At 45.2% G+C, this 26,298-nt stretch overlaps 2 protein-coding genes across 3 annotated transcripts in view; one reads left to right on the top strand and one right to left on the bottom strand.

The window, feature by feature from the left end:
* Positions 1-12,438: 12,438 nt before the first annotated feature.
* RNF113A (ring finger protein 113A) lies at positions 12,439-13,820 on the bottom strand. Its single transcript, XM_046674172.1, has one exon. The coding sequence runs from the start codon at positions 13,521-13,523 to the stop codon at positions 12,492-12,494; it is 1,032 nt and encodes a 343-aa protein (XP_046530128.1). The 5' UTR covers positions 13,524-13,820; the 3' UTR covers positions 12,439-12,491.
* Positions 13,821-21,388: 7,568 nt separating this feature from the next.
* Positions 21,389-26,298, top strand: part of AKAP14 (A-kinase anchoring protein 14) — a 14,782-nt gene continuing 9,872 nt past the window's right edge. Inside the window, exon 1 of one of the 2 annotated variants that reach the window (XM_046673618.1) lies at positions 21,389-21,516. The gene's annotated coding sequence lies outside the window, so the exon portion shown is untranslated. Of the gene's footprint in view, positions 21,517-24,052; positions 24,197-26,298 lie in introns of those variants that run through there. The other variant, XM_046673619.1, reaches the window with a different exon arrangement.

Below are 26,298 nucleotides of genomic sequence, written 5' to 3'. Positions count from 1 at the left end.
TCACTACTTTGAGGATCTTCTCCGGACTCAGGTCTTTCACTGCCCCCTCTGCATGGACACCTGCTGCTCTGATCCCTCCTCTGGGTTCCAGACAGACAGATGCAGCTGCCTCCTTGATCTCCCCGGGGAGGTCTCAGAGGCCTCTCAAACTTAGCCCGTCCAAATTGAAGTCTTCCTGGGCTTCCCCCAGTCTCCTCCGCAGCCCTTCATGGCATCTCCTTCCTTCAGCTGCGTAGGGAAAACCTTGGGGTCATCCTAGCACCTCACTCTCCTCTCACACCCCAACATGCAGGCTCAGCAAACGCTTCCCACCCCACTTAGAGTGAGCTCTCCACTCCTTGCTGTAGCCCACAGGGCCCTACATGATGGGGTCCTCCTCTCCCTCACCCACCCCATCTCCTATCAACTTCACCCCCCACCTCCTTGTGCTGCTTCTGTCCTCCCCCACCCCACCTGCTTGTTCCTTGATCATGCCAAGCATGCTCCCACCCCAGGGCCTTTGCACCTGCCATGCCCTCTGCCTGGCATGAGCTTTCCCTGTTCATCCACGAGGCTTGCTCCCTCACTTCATTCAGTCCTGCTCAAATGCCGCATGGTCAGGGAGGCCTTCTCTGACCACCCTGTCTAAAACAGCCCCTCTGGGCCCTCTCTCTTCCCATCCCCTGCTTTAATCGTATCCCTTTGCTCTGTGTCGATCTCTTCTCCTAGAATGTAAGCTCCATGGGTTTAGGGACTTGGCTTTTCCACTGCTGTCATCCCCACCACCTAGTGCAGTGTGTGGCACATATATATTGAGTCACAGAATGAATCAAACTGATCACATTGTTCTCCCAGGTTAAAATCCTACAATGCCCCATGGCATCTCCATGCCTTTGCCCATGCTGTTCCCGCTACTTGGAAGGTGCTTCCTCCTCTTAGTCAGCCTGGAAAACTCTTACTCATCCCTCAAGACCCCACCCAACTGTCACCACCTTTGTGAAGCTTCCACGTCCCCAGGCAGTGTTAGCCAGGTGACCCTGCAGCATCCTGTACATGCCTCAGTTAATGCTTGACTCTCACGCAATTTATCTGTGTGTCTTCTTCAGTAAACTGTGAGCTTCCTGAGGGCAGGCGCTGTGTCTTCACATCCTGGATGCCCAGAGCCTAGTCCGGTGATTGCACAGCCTTAAGTATTTGGTCAAGTTTGCTGACTGAATGAATAAATGAACCAACAGATGAGGGTGGAAGGGAGTGGAAAGGAGGGAAAGAGGAAACCATCTCTTTCCCTAGAGGTGTCCTCAGGGTGCCTGGGAGCCCCTTACCAGGGAACTTCTCCTGCTCTCCAGACTAATCCTGATACTCTGCCTCCTAATCCAAACTTTCTAGAAGCAGATGCTACCCTCTCTGCCACAATAACTTAGTTTCCAAACCCTAGAATTAGGACCCATGATCTGACAAGTTTGATTTTGCTTTTATAATGATGAGTTTAATGTTTGTAAAATGCTGGTCACATGTGTCTCAATAAATAGTAGCTGTTGTATGCTGCAGAGAGGTCAATTAAGGTAAACACTAAAAAATGTAATTAGGAGTTGGCTTGTACCTTAGCACAGGTACAAGCCTTTTGCTAAGTCTGGGTAACTTTAGCAAAAGTCATGACAGCAGAGTGGCGTATTTATCAGGATAGGTTAGGCTGTGTTGCAACTACAGACAACACCAGAAATTTCTGACCACCCTGAAGTGGTGTAAGACAACAAGAGTCTCTTTCTCCCTCACCCAAAGTGTATAGCAGGGCCAAGCAACTCTTCCAAACAGCTTCCTTCCATGGGGTGACTTAGCAATTTAACAAGCTTTGGTATTTTAGCTTCACCATCTCAACATGAGGCTTCCAGGTTCACTTCAGCAGGGAAGAGAGAAACTGGAGAACCACGTAGAGCCTTTGTGCAGGCATTGCTTCTGCTCATGTTTCTTTGGTCCGATCTAGTCGTGTGGCCTTGTGTAATGCAAGGGTATTGGGAAGTGTATTCTTCCATGTGCCCCAGAAGGAAGGGGAACAGGATATTGGTCAGCATTAATCATGTCCCTCAGAAATGGTAAGGCCAAAAGAGGGCTTTTTGGTGAGCTAAAGAGGAAATGGGAGGAGAGATTGTCTTCCAGCAGGCAGTATGAGGAGCTCCATGCACCCACCGCTCAGTGCAACTGGAGAAGATTATTAAAAAACAACAGCCACGGGGCTGGCCCCGTGGCCGAGTGGTTAAGTGCATGCGCTCCGCTGCAGGTGGCCCAGTGTTTCATCAGTTCGAATCCTGGGCGCGGACATGGCACTGCTCATCAAACCACGCTGAGGCAGCGTCCCACATGCCACAACTAGAAGGACCCACAACGAAGAATATACAACTATGTACCGGGGGGCTTTGGGGAGAAAAAGGGAAAAAAAAACAAAAAAAACCCAGCCATTTACGGTGTCTGGAAATAATCCTAAGAGTATACACCAAATTAAAAAAATATCTATTCAAGATAATCTACTAAGATTCTATAAGAACAGCAAGAGCCTGTGGTATTTGAACTAAGACCATCGTCTCCCTTTCTCTTCCCAGATCAGTGAGATGGAAGCTCCATTCTAGACTGGTGCATCTAAGAATACAGGGCTCTCTCTATGCAGCTCCTGGTTGGAGGGCTATCTTCCCAGAAGAGGCGGGATATCAGCATTTCTCATCCTGCCTCCCACTGCCTGTTGCTAGGGCTAAGTTCTGGGCTAGTGTGGCTGAGAGGTGGGGGTCCCTTCTTTCACCCATCCCCCTCAGGTGAGATAGAGGCTCTACTTTGAGCATGATGGGGCTGAAAATACTAGGGCCCTGATCACCCTTGCCCTGGCTGGTAAGGTGTTTCCACACTGGCAGAAGCAAGCTAAGAAGACCTGAGGCTACTGCCCCACCCCCACTTAGCACTCAGGTCCTAAAGTGGGGATGTCAGACAGAGAAGCAAGTCATTCACCTCACCCCCCAACTCCATAGTCTTGGTTTGGAGGTTTTTCCTTGGGGGAAAAGGAGGTCACAAAATAGATAGATCCTAATTTCTTCCCAAAGGAACTGACTTCATTTGCAACATAAGATGAGGAAGTTCAAGCTTAGAAGGATATTCTCAAACAGTGGAGGTTGTGGTGAAGGGCCATTGGGAGGCGATTGGTAGATTCAGTGGAGATATAAACTAAATTGTAGGCCAGCTAATCTGCAAGAGAGAACTGCATAAGGAGACAGCTGGGAGGAGCCCTCCTGGGGTCAGAAGGTAAAAGGATAGAAAAAGATATACCATGCAAACAGCAACCACAAGAAAGCTAAAGTAGCTACACTAATATCAGACATAATAGACCTTAGAACAAAAAATGTTATTAGAGATAAAGAGGGACATCCTATAATGATAAAACGGTCAATCCATTAGGAAGATATAACAATTATAAACATACGCACTTAGTAAAAGAACACCAATATACATGAAGGAAAGTCTAACAGAAATGAAGGGAGAAATAGACATTTCAATAATTTTTGGAGACTTCAATACCCCATTTTCAATAATGGATAGAATAACTAGGCAGAAGATTAACGAGGAAATAGAAAAACTGAACAACACTATGAACCAGCTAGACCTAAGAAACACATTCCATCCATAGAACATTACACTCAACAACAGGAGAATGTACATTCTTCTTAAGTGCACATGGAACATTTTCTAGCATGGACCAAATGACGGGCCATAAAACAAACCTCAGTAAATTTTAAAGTATTGAAAGAATACAAAGTATGTTCTCTGGCCACAATGGGATGAAGTTAGAAATCAATAACAGAAGAAAAACTGGAAAATCTACAAATATGTGGAAATTAAACAACACACTCTAAAACAATAAATGAGTCAAAGAAGAAATCAAATGGAAAATTAGAAAATACCTTGAGATGAATGAAAATGAAGATACAACATACCAAAACATATGAAATGCAGAAAAGCAGTGCTTAGAGGGAAATTTATAGCTGTAAATCCTTACATTGAAAAAAGAAGAAAGATCTCAAATTAATAACCTAACCCTTCATTCTTAAGACACTGGAAAAGTGTCTTTTCCAACTTAACCTAAAGCAGGCAGAAGGAAGGGAAGAATAAAGATTAGAGTGGAAATTAATGAAATAGAGAATAGAAAAACAATAGAGAAAATCATCAATGAAACCAAAAGCTGGTTCTTTGAAAAGATCAATAATATTGGCAAACCATTAGCTAGATTGACTAAAAAAACAAAAGCGAGAGGACTCAATTACTGGAATCAAAAGTGAAAGAGGGGACATTACTGCTGACCTTACAGAAATAAAAAGGATTATAAATGAATACCATGAACAAGTGTATGCTAACAAATTAGAAAACTTAGATGAAATGACAAATTTATAGGAACACACAAACTATGGAAACTGACTCAAGAAGAAATATACAATCTGAATAGACCTATAACAAGTAAAGAGATTGAATTAGTAATAAAAATAATACAGAAAAATAGCCCAGGCTCAGATGGCTTCTCTGCTGAATTCTACCAAACATTTAAAGAATTAGTAACAATACTTCACAACCTTCCAAAAAATAGAAGAGGAGTGGACACTTCCCAACTCATTTTATAAGGTCAGTATTACCCTGATATCAAAATTAGACAAAGACTTCACAAGAAAAGAAAATTATAGACCAATCTTTCTTATGAATATGGACGCAAAAATCTTCAACAACATACCAGCAAATTGAACCCAACAACATACAAAAATAATTACACACCAAGACCAAGTGGAATTTATACCAGGAACACAAGGTTGATGTAACATCCAAAAATCAAATAATTTAATACGCTGTATTAGTAGAATAAAAAACAAACCCTCAGAATCATCTCAGTAAACACAGAAAAAGCATTTTATAGAACTCCAATATCCTTTCAGGATAAAACACTTAAACTCAGTATAGACGGGAACTTCCTCAACGTGAAAAAGAGCATCTACAAAAACACAGCTAACAACATACCTAGTGGTCAGAGACTGGATGCTTTCCTCCTAAGAGCAGGACCAAGACAAGGAGGTCTGCTCTCACCACTTCTATTCAGCATAGTACTGGAGGTTCCAGCCATGGCGATTGGTGAAGACAATGACTAAAAGACATCCAGACTAGAAAGGAAGTAAAGCTATCTCTCTTGGCAAATGCAGTGATCATGTGCACAGAAAATCCTAAGGAGTCCAGCATGGTTACAGGCTACCAGATCAAGATAAAAAATCAATCGCATTTCTATACACTTGAAATGAACAATCTGAAAACGAAATTAAGAAAACAATTTTATTTCCAATGGCATAAAAGATAATAAAGTATTAGGAATAAAGCTAATAAAATAAATTTAATACTTACAATCTGAAAACTAAAAAACATTGTTGAAAGAAATTACAGATTAAAATAAGTGGAAAAACATCCTGTGTTCAATTGGAAGATTAATATTAACATTAATTAATATTAAGATGGCAATGCTCCCTAAGTTGATTTGTAGATTCAATGACATCTCTGGCAGAATGCCAGCTGATTTGGTTATAGAAATTGACAAGCTGGTTTGAAAATTCATAAGGAATTGTAAGAGATCCAAAATATCCCAAACTGTAGGAGGATTCACAGTTCTTGACTTTAAAACTTACTACAAAACAACAGTAATAAAGACCTTATGGTACTGGCATAAGGATGGACAGATAGATAAATAGAATAGAAGTGAGAGTCCAGAAATAAACCCATGTGTCTATGTTCAACTGATATTTTACAAGAGTGCTAAGAACATTCAGTTGTCTTTTCAAGAAATGGTGCTGGGTCACTGGATAGTCACAGGCAAAAGAATGACATCGAACCCTTACCTCATGCTGTATACAAAAATTAACTCAAAATGGATCAAAGAGGGGGCCGGCCCCGTGGCCCAGTGGTTTAAGTTCGCGCGCTCCGCTTTGGTGGCCCAGGGTTTCTTTTTTCTTTTTTCCTAAAGATTGGCACCTGGGCTAACAACTGTTGCCAATCTTCCTTTTTTTTTTTTTTAAGGATTGGCGCCTGGGCTAACAACTGTTGCCAATCTTTTTTTTTTTTCTGCTTTATCTCCCCAAACCCCCCCGTACACAGTTGTATATCTTAGCTGTAGGTCCTTCTAGTTGTGGCATGTGGGACACCTCCTCAACGTGGCCTGACCAGCGGTGCCATGTCCGCACCCAGGATCCGAACCCCGGGCCGCCGCAGCAGAGCGTGCGAACCTAACCACTCGGCCACAGAGCCGGCCCCTGGCCCAGGGTTTCGACAGTTCGAATCCTGGTCGTGAACATGGCACCTCTCATCAAGCCATGCTGAGGCAGTGTCCCACATGCCACAACTAGAAGGACCCACAACTAAAAATACACACTATGTACCAGGGCACTTTGGGAGAAAAAGGAAAAATAAAATCTTAAAAAAAAAATGGATCAAAGACCTAAATGTAAGAGCTAAAACTATAAACTCTTGGAAACAGGGGTAAATCTCTGTGACCTTGGATTTATCAATGTATTCTTTGATATGACACCAAAAACATGAATAACAAAAGAAAAATGGATAAATTGTACCTCATCAAAATTAAAACCTTTTGTGCTTCCAAAGAATACCAACAAGGAAGTAAAAAGACAACCCACAGAATGGGATAAAATATTTGCAAATCATATATCTGATAAGTACCCAGAATTTATAAAGAACTCTTACAAGTGAACGACCAAAAGACAAACAACCCAATTGAAAAATGGGTAAAGGGCTTGAACAGACATTTCTCCAAAGATGATATACGAATGGCTAACAAGCTCATGAAAAGATGCTCAATGTCATTAGTCATTAGGGAAGTGCAAATCCAAACCACAGTTAGATACCACCTCACATCTACAAGGATGGCTGTAAAAAAAGGAAAATAAGAAGTGTTGGTGAGGATGTGGAGAAATTGGGACTGTCTTGCATTGCTGGTGGGAATGTAAAATGGTGCAGCTGCTGTGGAAAACAGTTTGCCAGTTCTTCAAAAAGAATAAGGAGCTTTTGCTTCAAAAAGTTAAACATAGCCTTTCCATATGACCCAGCAATTCTACTCCCGGGTGAATACTCAAAAGAATTGAAAACAGGTACTCAAGTAAATATATGTACACTCCTTTTCAGAGCAGCACTATTTACAAGAGCCAAAAGGTGGCAAATGCACAAATGCCCATCAACAGATGAATGGATAATAAACAAGTCGTGGTATATACATACGATGGGATATTATTCAGCCTCAAAAAGGAAGTACTGATGGTACATGCCACAGTGTGGATAAACCTTGAAGACATTAAGTGAAAGAAGCCAGACACAAAGATTACGTATTGTATTGTTCTATTTATATGAAATATCTAGAATAGATATTTCTGCAGATATTTCTAGATAGCTACATCTGCAGAAACAGAATGCAGATTGGTGGTTGTCAGGGGGTGGAGGGAGGAGAGAATGAAGAGCATTTGTTTAAGGGTACAGCGTTTTCTTCTGGGGTGATGAAAATGTTTTGGAATTATATAGAGGTGGTAGTTTCACAACATTGTGAATATATTAAATGCCACTGAATTGTTCACTTTAAACTGATCAATGTTATGTGAATTTTACTTCAGTAAAAAAAAAAAAAACGTTTTAGAAGAAGTTAAACAGAGCATATGACTTAGCATTTCCACCTAGGTATCTCCCCAAGAGAAATGAAAACATATGCCCCCGCAAAAATGTGTACATGAATGTTCATAGCATCGTTTTTCATAATAGCCAAAATGTGGAAACAACCCAAATGTCCATCAACTGATAAGTGGATAAAAAAATAGTATATCCATACAATGGAATATTATTCAGCCATATTAAGGAATGTATTGATACATGCTACAACATGGATGAACCTTGAAAACATGCTAAGTGAAAGCAGGCAGTCACAAAAGACCACATATTATATGATTCCATTGATATGGAATGTCCGGAAAAAGCAAATAGAGAGAGACATAAAGGAGATTAGTGGTTGCCTGGGGTCGGGGGTGAGGGGGGATGATGAAGAGTGACTGCTAATGAGTATGGGTTTCTTTTGGGGGTATTAAAAATGTTCTTGAATTAGATAGTGGTGATGGTTGAACAACCTTGTGAATATACTCAAAGCCCCTCAAGTATATACTTTAAGATTGTGAATGATATATGAATTATATCTAAATAAAGTTGTTATAAAAAAAGAGTAAATGGGAGGTGAAAAAGGAAAGCCTTTAAGTATACATTATTCTTGGTTTGGTGAGAGGGAAGGAGAGAGAAATAGCTAAAGAGGAAGGCTGGGGTCAAGGAAAAAGAGCAATGGAGTGATTACCATAAAAGTCAGCCTAGAGGTTACCTGTGTCTGTGGGAGGGCCGTTGTAATCAGGAGAAGGTACATGAGTGGCTTCTTGAGTGTTGTCAGTTTTGTATTTCGTGACCTGGGTGGTAGTTATGCAGATGTTCCTGTATAATCGCTTGTTATTCTGCAAAGTTGTGTTTTCTGCATTTTTCTGTATGTCCATCTTTCCTTCTCAATATGTGGTACCACCTTCCACCCGGTTGCTCGTGTCAAAAATCTTGGGGTCACCTTGACTCTTTATTTTACGCCCCATATCTAACCCACCAGGAAACCTTGTCAGTTTTACTTTCAAAATACATCCAGAATCTGACTCCTTCTCACCACTACCTGGTTTGAGCCACTGTCATCTCTCACCTGGGCAACGGCAGTAGCCTTCCAACTGACCCATCTGCTTCATCCCTTGACCCTCCTGCCCGGGTTTATTCTCTACCTTGCAACCAGAGTTCCTTTTTTCCCCTTTGGCTTGAAGATATTTCTTAATGAGATATAATCTCATACAATGAAATGCACATTAAGTATACATTCCAGTGAGTTTGGACAAATGTAGACACTTATGTAACAAACATCCCGATTAAGATATAAAGCATTTCCACTATCCCCCAAAAGTTCCAGAAAGGTCCTTTTTAAAGCCAGTGTCAGATCATGTCACTCCTCTGCTCAACACCTCCCAGTGGCTTCCATCTCACTGAGAAGAAAAGCCCGAGTCCTTACAGTAGCTAATAAGGCTGTCCACAGTCTGCCCCTCCCTCCATTACTTACCTAATCCTAGAGTTCTTTCCTTTTCCTTGAGTCCACTCCAATTACACTTCTTCCTCACTGTTCCTAGGACATGTCAGGCACTTTCTGCCTCAGGGCCTTTGCTTGGTGTTCTCTGTCTAGAATGTTCTTCTCTCAGATACCTACTTCATTTAGGTCTCTGCTCAAATATCACCTGATCAGAAGAGGCCCTCCCTGCCCACCCTATTTAGAAGAGCATCCCCCCACACTGCACTCTTATCCTCTTGCTTTGCTTTATTGTTCCTCATAGTACTTACCTCAATCTGATATTACGTATCTGTACATACAAATCTGTTACTGTCTCTCATGTCAGTTCTGTGAGAGCAGGGACTTGAGTGCTTTTGTTATGGCTGTATCTCCAGTGAGCTTAAATCAATGCCTGGCAGGTAGTGGGTACTCAAAAACTATTCAGTGATTGTCCACAGCCTGCAATCTAGTCCCGTTTACCGTACCACCTGGACTAGTGCACCAACCCCCCCAGCTGATCCCCCCGTCTCACGTCTGGCTCCTTCCTTCCCCACGCTGCAGAATTATCTTTTTACAATTCACATCTGGTCATCTCACTCTCTTTCTGAAAACCCTTTGATGATGTCCCTTGGCCCTTCAGATAAAGTCCAGAGTCCTTCACATGACTTGCAAGGTGTCTGCTCTTTGGCCCTGACTGCTTGGCCCGCTCGTCTTTTGCCTCCAGCCATCCTGGACTGCTTTGAGTTCTCAGCTGGAGCCGGTCTCTCACTTCAGGTCGTTTGTATATGCTTCTTTCTGCCTGGGCTCCTCTTCCTCCCACTCCCCTTTCCGGTCTGTTTGAGGGTCATTTTCTAGGGGAGCCTCCTCTCACCTCTCAGACTAGGTTAGCTCCTTCCGAGTCCGGCTGCAATCTCATCTCTGCTGTTTTCTTTTTTTTCCATATTTAATTTTTTTACATTTGTAAGAACAACTGTTTACTTTCCCCCTATGAAATGAAGTTGCACCATTTAATTAAAGGAGATAAAAATAGTTCTGACTTTTAAAAATATAATCATAAACTTGTAAACATGAAAAATACTTTGAGTACACTATCAATTTATGTGCTTTTGTGAAGTTACGATACCTTTTAAGAATCTGCTGAATGTTGTGGATCCCAAGAATAATACTCATTTGCATATATTTTGAATACTCTTAAGTTTCACACACAGGTATGAAAAAATGTATGTGGAGTAGTAGACGAATATCATCTTTCGTCTTTCAGCTCTTTAAGACTTTTTTTTCCTGCTTTTTTCTCTCCAAGTAGCCCCAGTACATAGTTGTATATTCTAGTTGTGGATCCTTCTAGTTGTGGCATGTGGGACGCCGCCTCAGCGTGGCCTGATGAGCGGTGCCATGTCCGCACCCACGATTGGAACCGGGGTGAAACCCTGGGCCACCGAAGCAGAGCGCGTGAACTTAACCACTTGGCCACGGGGCTGGCCCCTAAGACTAACTTCTTGATTTATGCCTTTAATCCCACCCCCTCTCATTTCTAGACACCTTCTAGAGCTTAGTCATCAGCACCATTCTTTTTCTTTCATCTTCTTTGTTTTCTCCTGGACCTTTTCCCTCAGCTTATATAATACATAGCAATTCAATGTATATCTTTTTCCATAAAGCTTTATTACTTTTGAATAACTTTCTTAGTATAAATTCTAAAGAATAGTAAAAAATATATGTAAGAACCATTTTTTATGATTCTTTTGCTACTCGTTGCCATATTTCTTTCCATGACACTTTTTAGAACACTCTCTTCCTTTGCCTTCTGTGGCAGTGTATGCTCCTGTTTTTCTGTCTGCCTCTACAATGTTCTCTTTCTTGTTTCCTATTTGGCTGTTTCTTTGTCCCATCGGTTAATACGGTTTCCTGTGTGATGATTTCTTAAGCCCTTTTCCCAGCAGGCTTCTCATGTATCCTCTCTATACTTTATACATTCTGTTATAGAATGTCTCTCATTGTATCAAGTGAGTTTATGATTCTGAACTCCTCTAAAGCTGGGATTGGGCTAACCCTGAGAGCTCAACCCAGTGCACTTTTTTCCTTGTACTCATTACATTTGTCATTGTTTGATGTCCAGCTCCATGAGGACAAGGGCTGTGTCTGTCTTTTTTTGCTAATATCCCCTATGCCAAACATAGGCCTGACAGAGCAGCTGCTCAAAGAATATCTTTAAATGGATTAATGAATGTGAATAAAAAAACACTCTAACCCACAGTTTATTTTTGTATCTGTTTCCTGGGATCAGCCCAGATTCTAGTCAGATCAATACAAATATACTAATCATTTGGCTGAACTGGCCTCCCTGCCTATCAATCCATCCAATAGCCTGCAACCACAGTAACATAAAAAAAAGTCCGATTGTGTTCCCCTCCCCAAACCTCTGCTATCTCATTACCTACAGAATGTAGCAAAGCTCCTCAGCTTGGATTCAAGGCTTTGGCTCCAATTTCCCTTTTCAGACCTCTCTGGGTTTATTTATTAAGTTCTTATTATATGCCAAGCAGTGGGCTAGTCACTGAGGAATTCACAAACTAGTTGGGACATCCGGTACATAGATTGACTTCAATCGGGCGTGGTCAGCTCTATTACAGAGTCTGTGAGAATAGTTTCAGATAATGGCTTATAAATACTAGGTTTTTGCCCTCTGCAGGTTCACAAGTTCAGTCTAGAACTGCGATATCCAGTACCGTGGCTGCCAGCCACATTTCAAGTGCTTAACAGCTGCATGAAATAGTGGCTATCATATTGGACAGCACGGCACAGACCATTTCAGTCATCCATGGAAGGAGAGTTACCTATAGGTGCTTCAAGGAGAGCAAGGGCAGTTTCCCACACATGCACCCTGTGGTGCCAGCTACCAGTCCCCCAACCCAATTCGCCCACTCAAACCCACCCCCCGACCTTGGCTGGGGTGTGTTTGAAGTAGTACAGGCTCCCAATAGAGATAATGCATGAAAGTACTTTTGTAAACTATTAAGGATACGGAAATGTGCTAGAACAAATAGGTTCAGCTCTTGCTTTCATCACAGCTTTGGTTACTTCAGCAAAGTCTAGCCCTTTTCTCGGACTTCTCCCACCCCCAGGATTTATGCCAAAGGATTGTGAGAAGTATCTGTTACACACAGGCAGCATTTACAAAGTAAAAATTCAGATTATACCTACCTCGATGCTTTTACAAGCTATCCATCCAGGACCCTACTTCACCACCCGCCTTTTCCTCTGTCACTTTCCTTAGAAAGGAAGGACACGAATTGAGATTTCCAAAACAAAATATTTATTTTGAGATTTGAGAATAATGGGAAAACTAAGTAATGGGAATTGGACCCTCATCGGGGTCTTCTGGGAAATCGGAAGCACCACCCTCTTCCGCAGCTCGATGCTTCTCCAGTTTAGCGATCAATTCTTTCGCTGGATTGAAGACGCCATTGGTTTGCTGGTCACAGACATAGCAGCGCGGGGTGGTGCGGAAATGCTGCAGTGCACAGCTCTCGCAGAAATAATGCCTGCACTTGGTGACAACTGGGTTTTGGAAGGTCTGGCGACAGATGAAACACTTGAATGGTATTTCCTCATCATCGCTGCCCACTTCATAGTTTTCGTCCTCATAGACACCATAGCGACCCTCATCAAGCTCACGTTCGATCTGCCACCCATGCTTGTAATCTGAACGATCATGGAGGAATTTGCAGCTGTCTCCGAAGCCGCAGAAGCCAGTCTCCTTGTAGTCCTTACAAATGTCGGGCTGGTAATCCCAGCGCACGGTGGCGCGTAGATGCTCGGGAGCTCGGATGGGGCCTTTCCTCACCATCCCGGAGGACGCATTGCCCATAGACGTATCCTTGGGCTTCATGTATTTCTGATAGTTGTTGATTCCCCGATAGATCTTGTCATCTTCCTTGCCCCTCAGCTCTTCCTGGATCTTCTGGCTGCGCTCAAAGATGGCCTGTGCGTCACGCTCCTTCTCTGTGTCTAGCTCGTAGACAGCAGTCGCCCCCATATCCTCTGGCCCCACGGGTTTCGCCGAGCGGGTGGACTTATAGACCACGCCGAGAGTCTCGGGCTCCTTCTCCTCCTCTTCCTCGCTGCTCAAGTCCCCGTAAGCCGCCTTCTGTTTACCACTGCCACGGGTCTTCCGCATCATCGGATTGTGGGTCGCCCTCTTTTCCGGGCGAACCACAGTGCTGCCTTCTTCGCCGCTGCTGCTGCTGCTGTCTCCGCGCTCTTGGTCGCGGACTGGGCGCTTTCTGCGACCTGCAGCTCCTTTCCGCCCAGGCTTTTTGAAGAGGAAGGTGCACACCTGCTCTGTCATCTTTCCTGGAGAAAGTTGCTCTGCCATTTTGGAGTCCCGAGCTCCGAAACGGCTGCGGCGTGGTGGGTCGCGCGGGGCCTGTTCACGTCACTTCGCGGCGAGCGCTCGGCGGCGAGTCGCAGCAAAATAAGCTGCGGAAAGAGGACTGCGGGAGCGCGGGAGGGCGAGAGCGCGAGCATGCGCCACTCTTGAGCCCTGCCGGACTCCGTCGCTTCCTCCAGAGGCGTACGTGACCCCGCGCCGCTCGCGGGCTGCCGCGGAGCTTACCGGGAAGGGACCGAAGCTGGGTCACCTTTAAGACGCCTGGAGGGAAGCGTCTGGCGCGGGGGACCGTCCCGCGATGTGGTTCGAGATTCTCCCCGGGATGGCCGTCATGGCCGTGTGCTTGCTCATCCCCGGAGTGGCCACCGCCCGCATCCACAGGTTCACTAACGGGGGCAAGGTGAGGCAGCTTCCCCGGCCCGGCGGCTGACTCGGCGGACTGGAGTTACCAACTGGGCGGTGGGGCAGGGAGCCGGCCGACTCCGGAGCCTCTCCGGGACGGGGAGCACTGAGGGCGGCCTTCCCGTTTCTTCGTGTTGCCAAAAAGCAGAGGCTTGCGGAATGAAGCCCAACGCAGAGCACATTCTACTCCAGCAAGAAGTTGCTGGGTGAAGAGTGGGCAAGAGGGCAGAGTAGAGATTCGGGGGCTGGAAGGTAGGAGATTCGAAGAGGTAGGTCCAAACTCTTAGGCAGAGGGAGGCATCAATTAGTCTTGTCCCCGCTCGCTCGACCTCCAGTCTCCTTTCTTGCTGGATTTTGACTTTAATTTCTCGCCTCCACGTCTCGGTAGCTTCTCGGTTTTTACTTCTTCCCCACCCTTAATTAGGTTTTTACCTTGACATTTTTTTATCCCCCGCTTTCTCTTGCAATCCTTTAGGAATTTACCGCAAGCTCCTGTTATTCACATCAGGATTGTAATTTTCCTCTCTTCCTAGTACTTCACATCATCTCTGGAATACAGAGCATAACGTATTTATTTTCTGCTTTTGTGATTGTCCTTCATGTGTGATCTACCGCTTTTTCTGCTCATCAGGGTCCCAAAAGGAAACAGTCATGTCTTTAAAAAAAAAAAAAAACGTAAGGAGGAAAGGAAAAAAATGATGCTGGTTAAAATGGAAAGTGTAAGAACTCATGGTTACCATCTTAATTGTAAAATTTAGTGGTCCGATGTTATTTAGGATTATTGTCTTATTGTTAATTTGTTTTTTATTTCAGTGATGATTCCATTTTCCTATAATGTCACTTATTAAAGTTCTAGTATCCCTCTATTGGGTCACTTATCTTTATAAACTGCAATAATAATTTCTTTTAATTGTAGGAAAAAAGAGTTGCCCATTATTCATATCAGTGGAGTTTGATGGAAAGAGATAGGCGCGTCTCTGGAGTGAATCGTTATTATGTGTCAAAGGTAAGATGGCTCTGATGCTAGCCATCTGTCAGGGACGTGGGTTCTGGTAATAGTTTGCCAAAAGTCTTACAGTGCTAATTTAATTTGCATTTTCTTGTCTACTAGTGAGGTTGAGTAGCCTTTTACATATTTAATATTTGTATTTCCTTTTCTGTGGATTGTTTGCCTATATCCTTTGCTACTTTTTGATTTATAGGGGTTCTTTGTATATTATGGATATTAATGTTTTATATGTGGCAAATATTTTTCCCAGTCTGCTGTTTGTCTTTTTCAACGTATGATGTCTTTCATCAGTTTTTAATTTGATGTTCAGTTTACCATATTTTATCCTTCTGGACTTGGGGTTTTATGTCTTGCTTACAAATGACTTTACTACTCAAGATGATAAAAATGCATTCTTACAAATTTTCCAAATACTGTTACAGTTTCTTTTTTCTTTTCTGTTTTTACATTTAGTGTTTTGACCCTTCTACAGGTCGTTTTGGGGCATAATGTGAAACCAGGATTTAACTTTACTTTTTTCCGATAGCCAGTTGTCACAATTATCCATTTATAGAACAGTCCATTTTTTTATTTGAAATACCACTCTAGTAAATTTCCATATACACATGGGCCTGTTTCATCAATGCACTCTTCTGTAATCCATTGGTTTACCAATTCCTGCACCAATGCCATATATAAAGAATTACTGTAATTTTATATTTGATTGAATCATATGAAATTGTTTTTTTTTAGGTTAAAAATGGCCAAGTAGTAGCATTTTCATATGGTTCAACCTAATAGTATGTTCTTATATCTTGTAGGAGTTTGTCCTCATTATTCTTTGAAAATGTTTTAGTTACTTTTTTATATTTTCTCCTTGCTCATTCATTCTTCACAGTGAACCTAGGTAAATATTCCATTTTATAGATGAGAAAACAGAGGGTCTGAGTGACTAGATAACACGAAAGGGCTCAGCCTAGGTGGTGTGCCTCTCAGTATAGTGCTATTTGAGAATCTAATCTAATGAAGGTGATGCTAGAGATCTACAAATCGAGAGCAGTATTTCTCAAGTATGGTCCAAGAATAACTGTCAGGATCACCTGGCATATGAGATACAATGCAGATTCCTAGGCCCTTGGCCAGACCAAATGAATTAAAGTTTCTACAAGGTGGCAATTTTAATTCCTCTCAAGGTGATTCTTTCTAAAATAGTAAACAAATATCTGGACTGTGTTATTTTAACACCTGGAAGACATGTCATCACTGATTAATGTTTTACTGTATAGTTTCTCAAGTATTTGGTTGTGAACTGAGTAAGATAGAGTGGGTCTTCTGAATCAATAGTGTCATGCTTACAGGGCAAGAGTTCTGGAGTTGCGGGGGTCCCTGAACTTGAATTCTGGCTCTGCTGCTTCCTTACTGACTTGAGCAAGAGACATTAAACCTCTCTGAGCCTCTATTTCTTCATGTGTAAAACAGTGGAATGAGGCTAGTAGTATCTTCCTCATGTTGGCTGTCATTTTATAGAACAGTTTTACTATGCTGTCCCCTGACTCTCTGAGGATGCTTTATAGAAGGATCCACATGGTAACTATCTAGTTGCTTGACTTTAGTTCTGTTATGGGGGGGGTCTTTTTACATAAAGTGATGTGTTTGCTGCTGTCAGAAAAAGAAAACCAGAAATCATTATAGGTGATTTTCTTTTCGCTTTAGTGATTATAAAATTCAGTCCAGTTTATTTTTAGAGTTAGAGCAGTGTAGGATGTGCAGGTCCTTTCTTTAATAACAGAGAATGCCATTTAGTGACACTGGAAATAACACATGTACATCTTTGATGGGAGAAGAATTCTCACATTTTCCTTTTTAAACTGTTTTTCAGGGTTTGGAGAACATTGATTAAGGAAGCATTTTCCCGATTGATGAAAAATAACTCAGTTATGCTCATCTACCCCTGCTAGAAGGTTATGCAGTGTATTGTGTGTTATGTAGTATCTAATAAAAATAAAAGAAAAAAGTAAAACCAAAAGTTTTCTTTATATTTTTTCATAGTACTACACAAGATGAAGCAGTCTACCCAATGTAGCTTTATCACTTTAAAAAAACTGGAAGGCAACTGAGGCTTGTAAAACTACAGACACAATGTACACCAGGCACCTATCACTGTTCCCAATGCCTAATGTGTCATAAATGGTAGTTGGTACTATTGTAATAGATACTAATATACTAAAAACCGTTGCTGCTTCAGAGATTGCCAGGAGAATACAGAAAGAGAAGTACTTTTTTTCTAGTTCCTTTTCTGGGTGAATCCTATAGTGGTTAAAATTCCAGTTAGGATGCTTTAAAACTGAGATTGCACCTTCAACTTTCATTCATTCTGTATCTAACACACAGTCTTCGCTTAAGTGTTGACTTCTGTTTTAGTGCAGAGCAGCAGCAACAGTCATGTTTGTGAAAATGAGTGTACTGACGGCTTGAAATACAGAGTTGCATGTTCAACACTAAAGGTAACCAAATAATGTGAGGATCTGAACAGGTAACTGCTGTAAAGGCGGTGATAGTCCATGTGTACACATCCACACCCCAGATGACCACCGGACCTATAGGTGAGAAAACGAAATTGTTTTTCACCTCCATTCTTTATCTAGCATAACATTTGATCTGCTGATGACCCTTATCACACCCGTACTCTGTGGTTTCCGTCAACTGCATCTGAGAGGGCAAGACTTAGAGGGGAAGGAGGTGGCAGTCACACTTAGAGTAATATTCTATATTGTGCCACCCTGTGAGGATGAAATTGTTCAAGGAAAGCCGTGGTCAAGACTACAAACTTAGTACAACCTCTAGTCTACACTGAGTGCTGCACAGGCCTCGTTTGGTTGATCGTTAAGAGAACTGTCTCTAGAAAGGAAGAAAGAGGGCGGTGAGTACAGATAGGGATACGGAGGACTTAGTGACAACGTACTAAATCTACCAATGTTTCAGGTCTGTTACCTCTCCACTGTGCCTCTAGGCAGGGATCGTCCACTGAGTTTGCCTCCTTAGGTGAGTGTCAGGGCTGTACAGTTGGGGGCTACAAAATGACAGGTAGACCTCGCGTCAGCTTCAGCATTCGGGTCCGAGGTCTTCACCTCCCTTTTCTGTGGCACCTGCTGTGAAATTTAGCTTTATTTTTATACTCTACTGCCCGGGAGTGAACCAGATGAAAACACTTTGAAGCTAAAAGATTATAGTGGTGCTTCATAGCCTGCATTTCTCTGATTCTTTGCAAGTGCAATTAGCCAGAAGGGTTTTCATAAAGCAGCTCTGAAAGATGTGGTCCAGCCACTGACCTCGGGCCCGGAGGTTGCCTCACTTAAGGCCAGTTGAAATGATGCTTGGGAAATGATGCCACTCATTTGGTTTTATTCCCTGTCTTTAATTTTTAAATAGAGATTGTATTCACCAAAAATGCCCCAAAATCTAACAACATAAGGTATTCAGTGAAAAGACTTGTTCTAATCACCTGTCCAGCACCTTCCCTGTTGTCACACCACCCCGAAGAATCTATGCACATATAAATACAAACGTGTTCTGTCTTCCGTGATGGTAACATCTGACACACGGTTTACCTTTAACTCACTTGTTTGGAAGAATGGTTCTTGTTTGAAATTACATCCACCAGGCTGCCATAGTTATTTCTAGGGTCAAATGAAATAGTCAATAGGAAAAGACTGAAAAAGGTTAGAGGAAGCCATACACATTCACAAGGGGGAGGAAGAGATGGCCCTGCCCTTTGTTTGGGAAATATTTTTAAGTGAAATATTTATGAAAAAAGAACATTCTAGAATCAGCAGTTCCAACTTATAGGACCTTAGACATTGATTCCAAGTTTTGATTCCTCAGATGAGGAAACAAAGGGTCAGGGATGGGAAGCAGTTGCTTAGCTAGCTAGTGACAGAACTAGGTCCAGGATCTTGGTGTTTTGACTCCCAACTTAGTGTACTTTTAACTGTTCTTTGTGGTTCACTTAAACACTGCTGAGTAAATGCTACATGCCAGGCACTGTGCCGTAAATGTGAATAAGACACAGCCTTGCCCCTAAGGAGCTCACAGTCAGTAGGGGTGACAGTTAATTACAGGATGGGGTGATGAGTGCTATGACAGAAGTTGGAGGTGGGGCTTGACCTAGCCGCCTGTTGCAGGGAAGGGGGAAGGGCTTAGAGTCAGTTTCCAGGTGCTGCCCACACCAAGCCAAGGCTTGAAGGTTGGGTAGGATTTACAAGGTAACTGAGGGGAGGACATTCCACGCAAAGAAAACAACATGAGTGTGGGGACACAAACTAGCATGGCTGTGTGGGAAACATCTACAAGCAGTTGTGCAGAACTAGAGCAAAGAGTGCGAGGCAGGAAGGAGAGGGAAAAGGGACTGGAGAGGTTGGCAGGGCCCGGAATATGAAGGGGCTGGTCTATCTCCCTCAGGGTGCTGGACTTCCTCCCCAGGGCAGGGAGCAGGAGAGTGAGGTGGTGACTTGCATACATCGGCCTGGCTGCTCTGTAGAGAACGCACTGAAAGTGGTTCTCAACCAGGGTGAGTTTGTCCCCCAGGGCACATTTGGAAAATTTGGGCACGTTTTTTCATCCCCACAGCAGGGGGAGTTAGGGGAGGTGATCCTGACATCTAGTGGGTAGAGGCCAGCAATGCTTCTAAACGTCCTACAACGCACAGCACTGGCCTCTCCCAGGACAGTTTTAGGTAGCCCAAGATGTCCATAGTGCTGATTGAGAAACCCTGAAAACAGTAGCAGGATCTCCATCAAGGAATACACCAGGAAGTGGGTTTTTTAAAAATTCCTACTTAGGGGCTGGCCCCATGGCCAAGTGGTTAAGTTTGCACGCTCTGCTTCAGCGGCCCAGGGTTTTGCTGGTTCGAATCCTGGGCGCAGACATGGCACCGCTCGTCAGGTCATGCTGAGGCGGCGTCCCACACGCCACAACTAGAAGGACCCACAACTGAAAATACACAACTATGTACTGGGGGGCTTTGGGAGAAAAAGGAAAAATAAAATCTTTAAAATTCCTACTTATTCAGGAGTATACGGGAGCAATCCCCCTTCTTCCTCCCGCTCCTGGTTCTTTTTCATTAAAGTTCAGATTCCAGTAGAAAAAAGGGGGGGAAGACAGTGGAAACACTGAGCATTATTGCCACAAGAAAACAAAAACCTTTTCCAAGTGTTTAAGAGTTTCTTTGGTATACCTTGCCTATCTCCCTGTGTGCTACCTACAACATGGCCGGGGAGTGTCTCTTTCATTCAGTAGATAGATTTTTCCTTCCAGGCCTAATACCCTTTGTTTCTAGAGGCCAGAAAACAGCACAGCCCCCAGAAGCCCACTCTCCTCTTTTATGTCTAAGACCCTAGTGTTTGGGGTGGGGTGGGTCAGATCTCCAGGGCAACCCTGGAGATTTCATCCAGTGTAAGAGCGGCCCAGTGTAGTTAAGACTGTGGATCAGAAGATCAAGGCATGGCATCAGAAGTCCAGCCATCTGGGAACAGCTCTGCCATAATACTTTTGTTCTGAGCAAGGCACTGTTCACTGAGTCACTTACCCTGTGGCAGACCTGCATGCTCAGGGATGGCTGGAATGTTCTGGGAGGTCTTTGTGACGTCATGACTCTCAGGGATCTGTCCATCTGGGACTGACCAGCACAGTACTCAGGGTTTGTGGCCTTTACTGTTGGAGAAGGGGCCTTGCTACATTTGACTTGCTAGTTATCTTTTCCTGTGAGCACCCCTTATCTTCCTAGCTGGCCGATAAGTGCATTGAGGGTGGGAACCTTGTCTTACTCAGCTTCACTTCCCCACAGTGCCCGTCACCTGTGCACTTTGCAGATACTTCAACACATGTGCTGGCTGACTGGGTTCCCCTGAAAAGAGAATGTCAGCATTTAGCCAGAGCTTCATCACTGAGAGCGGACAGTCTTGCGAGGCATAGGCAGAGAGGAGGCAAGAGAAGGGAGGAAAGAGGGGGAAAGAATAAGATAACTAAGGGAAGGGGGTGACAGGTAAACATAAGGGTACAAGGGGTGAAGAGGGCAGAAACTGAGAGGGAATGAACCAGACTGAAGGGACACAGAGGGTAAAGGATATAATTCAAGGCCCAGGGTGTGGAGTCCTGAAGAGAGGGCCCTCAACTTTAGCTCTGGCCGGTCTTCCTTGTGCTGTGACGTCAACCACCCCTGCCCCCGGGGCCTCATCCCCGATTGTCCTCAATTTAGGAAGAAGCGAACAGGGTGGAGACCGGTATGGGTCTCCAATGCAGTTGTCCCTAGTGAGCACCATATCCTTGCTACAAATTCGCCCCCACTTCCCACCGGCGGGGCGAGTGAGGCGCCCGCCTGCCTCCCGCGGCGGTCGGTCCAGCCCCCAGGCGGGCGGCGCGGGGCCCGTCACATAGCCCGCCCCTCGGTCTCCCGGGGAGCGGGCAGACGCGATGCCCCCTCCCGGTGGCCTCTCCTGCGTCCTCGGCGACCGAGGCGTCCTCGGCCTGCTCCTGAAGGGTCCCCGACTTCCGCTGCGGCGCGTCTCTGAGCACAGGCTCCACGCCTTGCAGGTGACCCGGCTCGGCCACAAGCGAGGGCTTGGGCTTCGGGAGGCGGCACCCCGCCGCTGGGGGAGGCTCCAGGCGAGGCGGGGCGGGGCGGGGCGGGGCGGGGCGGGGCGGGGGGCGGCGAGGGGGGACCTGGGCTGGGGGCTTCCCAGCCTGCCCAGTCTCTTCCTTTCCTAAGCAAGGAGGGGCTGGGCCTGCAGAGCCTCTGGCCAGCTCCTCCTCCCCGACCCCACCTGCTCCTCTCCTAGCTTCCCTCCATCTCCGGGCTTCCAAGCCACTTCTCCACGCTTCCCTGCCCCGGGGAGAGCGGAAGCATCCAAGCAGGGCGCGGTTTGGAAGAACCTGCCCTCAGTACTGCCTGAGGGTTCAAAAGGCCTCTCAATCTGGACAGCCCCCAGGCCAGAATTTGTCGCTTCAATGAGGGGCTTGGCTGGGGGGGAGGAGGTAAAGTTCTGGCCCCCGGAGTTTAAGCTCCTCTTTCAAAGAAGAGCCTTTCTAATCTGCTGGGAAATCTCTCCTGGCTCCCCCCAGGGAAACATTTTGCCTACAAGGAGTTTCTCATCGCTTGCCTGCATGTCTCCCTCCCCTGCACAATTAAGAATCCCACCCCGCCCTCCCAGGCAGGTCCTCACCCCAGGCCTCTCACCAGTGGCCCCAGGGCTTCTTAGCAGAGGTCTCGCTGCCCTTGCCCACAAAAGCTTGACACAAACGAAGTTGGAGCTCTGCCTTTTTGGAATGCAGCTACTGTGGGCCTACTGCTTCCAGCTTCCCCCGACTCTCCCCCAGCGAACCCAGGAGAAGGGCAAGGCTGTGCATCAGACCTGAAGCCAGTCATCATCATCACTAGTATTTGTAGCTCTGGAGCCTGCGTGCTCACCAATGACACACAAGTCCTCCTCTTGGCTTGGCTGCTGGGTATTGGGCCTAAACAGTGGGAGCTCAAGACACACCTGCCCCTGTTGTCCCCATTGGGGAGGTGGCGGGCTCTTTCTGACTCCTCTTCTTTTTTTTTTTCAGATTTTATTTTTTTCCTTTTTCTCCCCAAAACCCCCAGTACATAGTTGTATATTCTTCGTTGTGGGTCCTTCTAGTTGTGGCATGTGGGACGCTGCCTCAGCGTGGTTTGATGAGCAGTGCCATGTCCGCCCCCAGGATTCAAACCAACGAAACACTGGGCCATCTGCAGCGGAGCGCGCGAACTTAACCACTTGGCCACGGGGCCAGCCCACTCTTCTTTTTGATTCTGTCTGTTGCAGTTAGTCTCTTCCCCATCATGATCCTGGAGCTAATGTTTATTGAGCACGTAGAGTGTGCCTGTCCTTGTTCTGAGTGCTCTACATGAATCGCCTCATTTCATCTTCTTACCAGTCTTATGAAGTGACTCCTCTTAAGATCCCCATTGTACACATGAAGCTCAGACAGGTGAAAGAACCTGCCTAAAGTCACAAAGCCATTATGTGGCACAGCAGGGATTTCAAACCTGCTGTCTATGATCAGAGTCTCTGTCCCTCCTACGAAGCCTCGCTCCCTTCCACCCTTCTCCCTTCCCAATCCGCTTCCCCTCCCTCATTCCACCATCTCAGCAGCAGGCTCTGTGTGCGGGACCTGGATGCGTGTGGTGTCTTCCAGGTAGCGAGCTCAGCATTTCACCCTGGATAAAGAGGACACTTAGCAAAGCACTGTCTTGTCTTTGGTGGCATTGAGACCAATTGTCTCAGGGTGAGAAACCATCCACTCCAGATACAAAGCACAGTGTTTAAGGGCAGGAGTTCTGAGACTTAGGCTCTTCGTAGATTAATAAAGTTAATAAAATAAAACTGGGTCCTAACGTAAGGCCAGCAACTTTTGATTTCACCATTTAAAAGAACACTATTTATACTACAATTAATAATAATACCAGAAATAATATCTAACCATTATAGAGTTTATGATGTATCAGGCGCTGTTTTCAGTCTTTACATGAGTTTTCTGATTTGGTCCTCATAAAAAAACCTATTCTGTAGGCATGATTCCCATTTTATAGACAAGGAAACATAAATGTTAAGTAAATTGTTCCTGAGTCTGTGCTGATAACCATTATAGTATAAGATCATTCTTGATTCATAAAAGACATCTTGGAGAACAATCAAGCACAGAAGGGAGGTCCTAACCTCAGAATTTGGCAATAAATAAGTAAAAAGCTCAGTCAACGGGGTCAGACAGCTCTGGGTTTGAGTTTGAGGCAACTTTCTTAACACTCTCTGTGCTTCACTTTGTTCAGCTGTAATGAAAATAGGAATACCTGCCTCAGGGGGCTGTTGTGAGGAGTAAATGACTTGACACACACTGAGCCCTTCACACAGTGACTGGCACATAATAAGGACCCCATACACATCAGCTGCAACTTTATTATTACTATTCCTCCTGGCACGGCCCTGCAAGCTCATCTCTTGCTGGAAAGAAGCTGAGTATGGACACCACAGGTGGTCCTGTTAATGAGGTCAGATTGTTGTCATGACCGACTATCCCTCTCTGTCACTAACAGAAGTCAGAAATATTTGGGCTTTGCTCCCCATTGGTTGAAACTGGTGTTGCCCTGGCAGCGCTTGTAAACATTCCGTCTGGGAATCTGGGGAAGAGCTGCGGAAAGACTCTGAGGCTTCCCCTGGCTACTACTGCTCCAAACAAGGATCTGATCAGTCAGGTATCGGGGTTGTTAAGGGTGGGAGGGCTCCACAAAAAGGACCTACAGTGGTTCTCCCCATTCATCACCGAGACCCCACACTTCACCACACCCCGGACCCTTCCCACCCATTCTGCCCATCTGGCCTCTCATTAGGAAGGGAAGGGGAGAAAAAGAACTAAGAGGCCAGTCGGAGGGAGGACAAAGAGTGATTTGTCCCCGGGGATATGTGAGGATAAGACCTGAGCTGCTTGCTGAGCCCTGCTCCCCACGTCCCCTCTCCTGGTGGAGCACAGGGCTCTCCCAGGGAAGTCCTCTGGAGGTCCTTGCATGGATAAAGCTCCCACCTCATTTGCTTGCTGTTGGAGGTCACAGATTTAGCTTCCAATCAATTCATCAATAGGCAGTTTGCTGAAAGCCAAGTCACCCAATGGGCCATTTTCTGAAGGATCAAGTTGCTGTGTGGTTAACTCACCATAGCCTACTGAATTTACCAATTTACTAAAAAACTCTGTTGTTGTCTTTAATTACAGAGTTTACAGCAAATTGCTTTGGCCAAATTGGCATGGCCCTTGGGCTGGGGGGAGCCAGTTCTCTAGGGTCAAGGACAGCCTGGGAAGATTCCATTTGCCCAGCAGATGACCCTGCCCCCCGCCCCGGGTGCAGCAACAGGGAACTGAGGCAGGGCAAACTGAGCTTAAAGTGCTGATATGAAGACCCAAATGAATACAAGTCAGCACTATCGCCGGAATGTTTAAAGGCTTTCAAACCATTCCTGGACTGACGCCATGGGAACTAGGTTGCCTTGGGCAACACCCACCACACCCTGGGACCAACAATGATGTCGAGAGAAAGGGAACAAAAGGTGAACCTTCTCTTTTGTTTTTGAGGAAGATCAGCCCTTAGCTAACATCTGCCAATCTTCCTCTTTTTTGCTGAGGAAGACTGGCCCTGAGCTAACATCCGTGCCCATCTTCCTCTACTTTATATGTGGGACGCCTGCCACGGCATGGCTTGCCAGGCGGTGCCATGTCCACACCTGGGGTCTGAACTGGCAAACCCCAGGCCACTGAAGTGGAAGGTGCGCACTTAACCGCTGCGCCACTGGCTGGCCCCCAAGGGTGAACCTTCTTGAAAGAGGCTCACAGAAAGAGCAAGCACATTCTGGACTCCAGATGGGAATGTGAGAACAGGGCACCACGATCCTTTGTGACTTTTGAAGGGAGGAGAGCAGTGTAGTTAAGAGCAGGGGCTGTGGAGCCGGACAGTCTGGGTGTGAGCTTGGCTTCCTCGTTTCACGTGATCACAAGAGTCCCTCTCTTTATGACTCAGGGTCCCAGCAGGGAACTGTTGGTCTATGAAAATTAGCATAGGTAGAGAAGGGTTGAGTAAAGGGAATATTTACAAAGGTGTGGGCAGACAGTAGGGGAACAAGGGCAAGTGCAGCTCCCCGGGTCTAGCAACGGTGGGGCCACAGGGCCGAGGGGAGAGAATGGTTACCCTTACCAGACTGCCAAGTTGTGAGAGGGCTGCCCTGGGAGAAGCAGGGGCCTTCTTCACGCAGCCAGCCACAGGTGACCCTGTAGGGAGAGATCCCTGTGGGGAATATATACCTCGACCTCACTCTCCTCCCTTCAGCCTGGTCTCCCCATTGTGTGAAACCTCCTGGAAGCCTGAAGGCATGGGAGAGCCACTGATGCGGTCCAGTCAGGTCAGCCTTCCAGGGCAGAGAGCAGGGGAGATGGGAGAGAGGGGATCTGGAAGGGCAAATGGAAGGCATCCAGTGGATGATCCCATAGGGCTGTGCAGAAGTTAAATGCAACGAGGCACATTAAACACCTCAAAATGGGGAGTTGCTAGTTATAGGAAAATAAATAGGTCCCTTTGGCAAGAGATAGCTACTTTCACACAGCACCCTCAATGCAAGGATTGCCCGCAAGAGATTTATAACTGTGCTAGAAGTAAGTGATTCCTCACAAGTGAAGAGGCTTAAGTATAGCAGGGAAAGAGAATCCAAGATTCAAGGGAAACAATGTAAAAAAGATGGAAAATGTGCAAAAGGCTCCTAGCTGTGTGATGAACCCTTGTTCACAACCCTGGTAACTCTAATTTTCACAATCTCA

Source organism: Equus quagga, chromosome 10 (assembly GCF_021613505.1).
Source record: "Equus quagga isolate Etosha38 chromosome 10, UCLA_HA_Equagga_1.0, whole genome shotgun sequence".
Lineage (NCBI taxonomy): Eukaryota > Metazoa > Chordata > Mammalia > Perissodactyla > Equidae > Equus > Equus quagga.
This window is presented reverse-complemented; position numbering and strand designations above follow the sequence as displayed.

Excerpts from the sequence above, each read along its gene's own strand:
- RNF113A (XM_046674172.1), bottom strand. The coding sequence starts at position 13,523 with ATGGCAGAGCAACTTTCTCCAGGAAAGATGACAGAGCAGGTGTGCACC.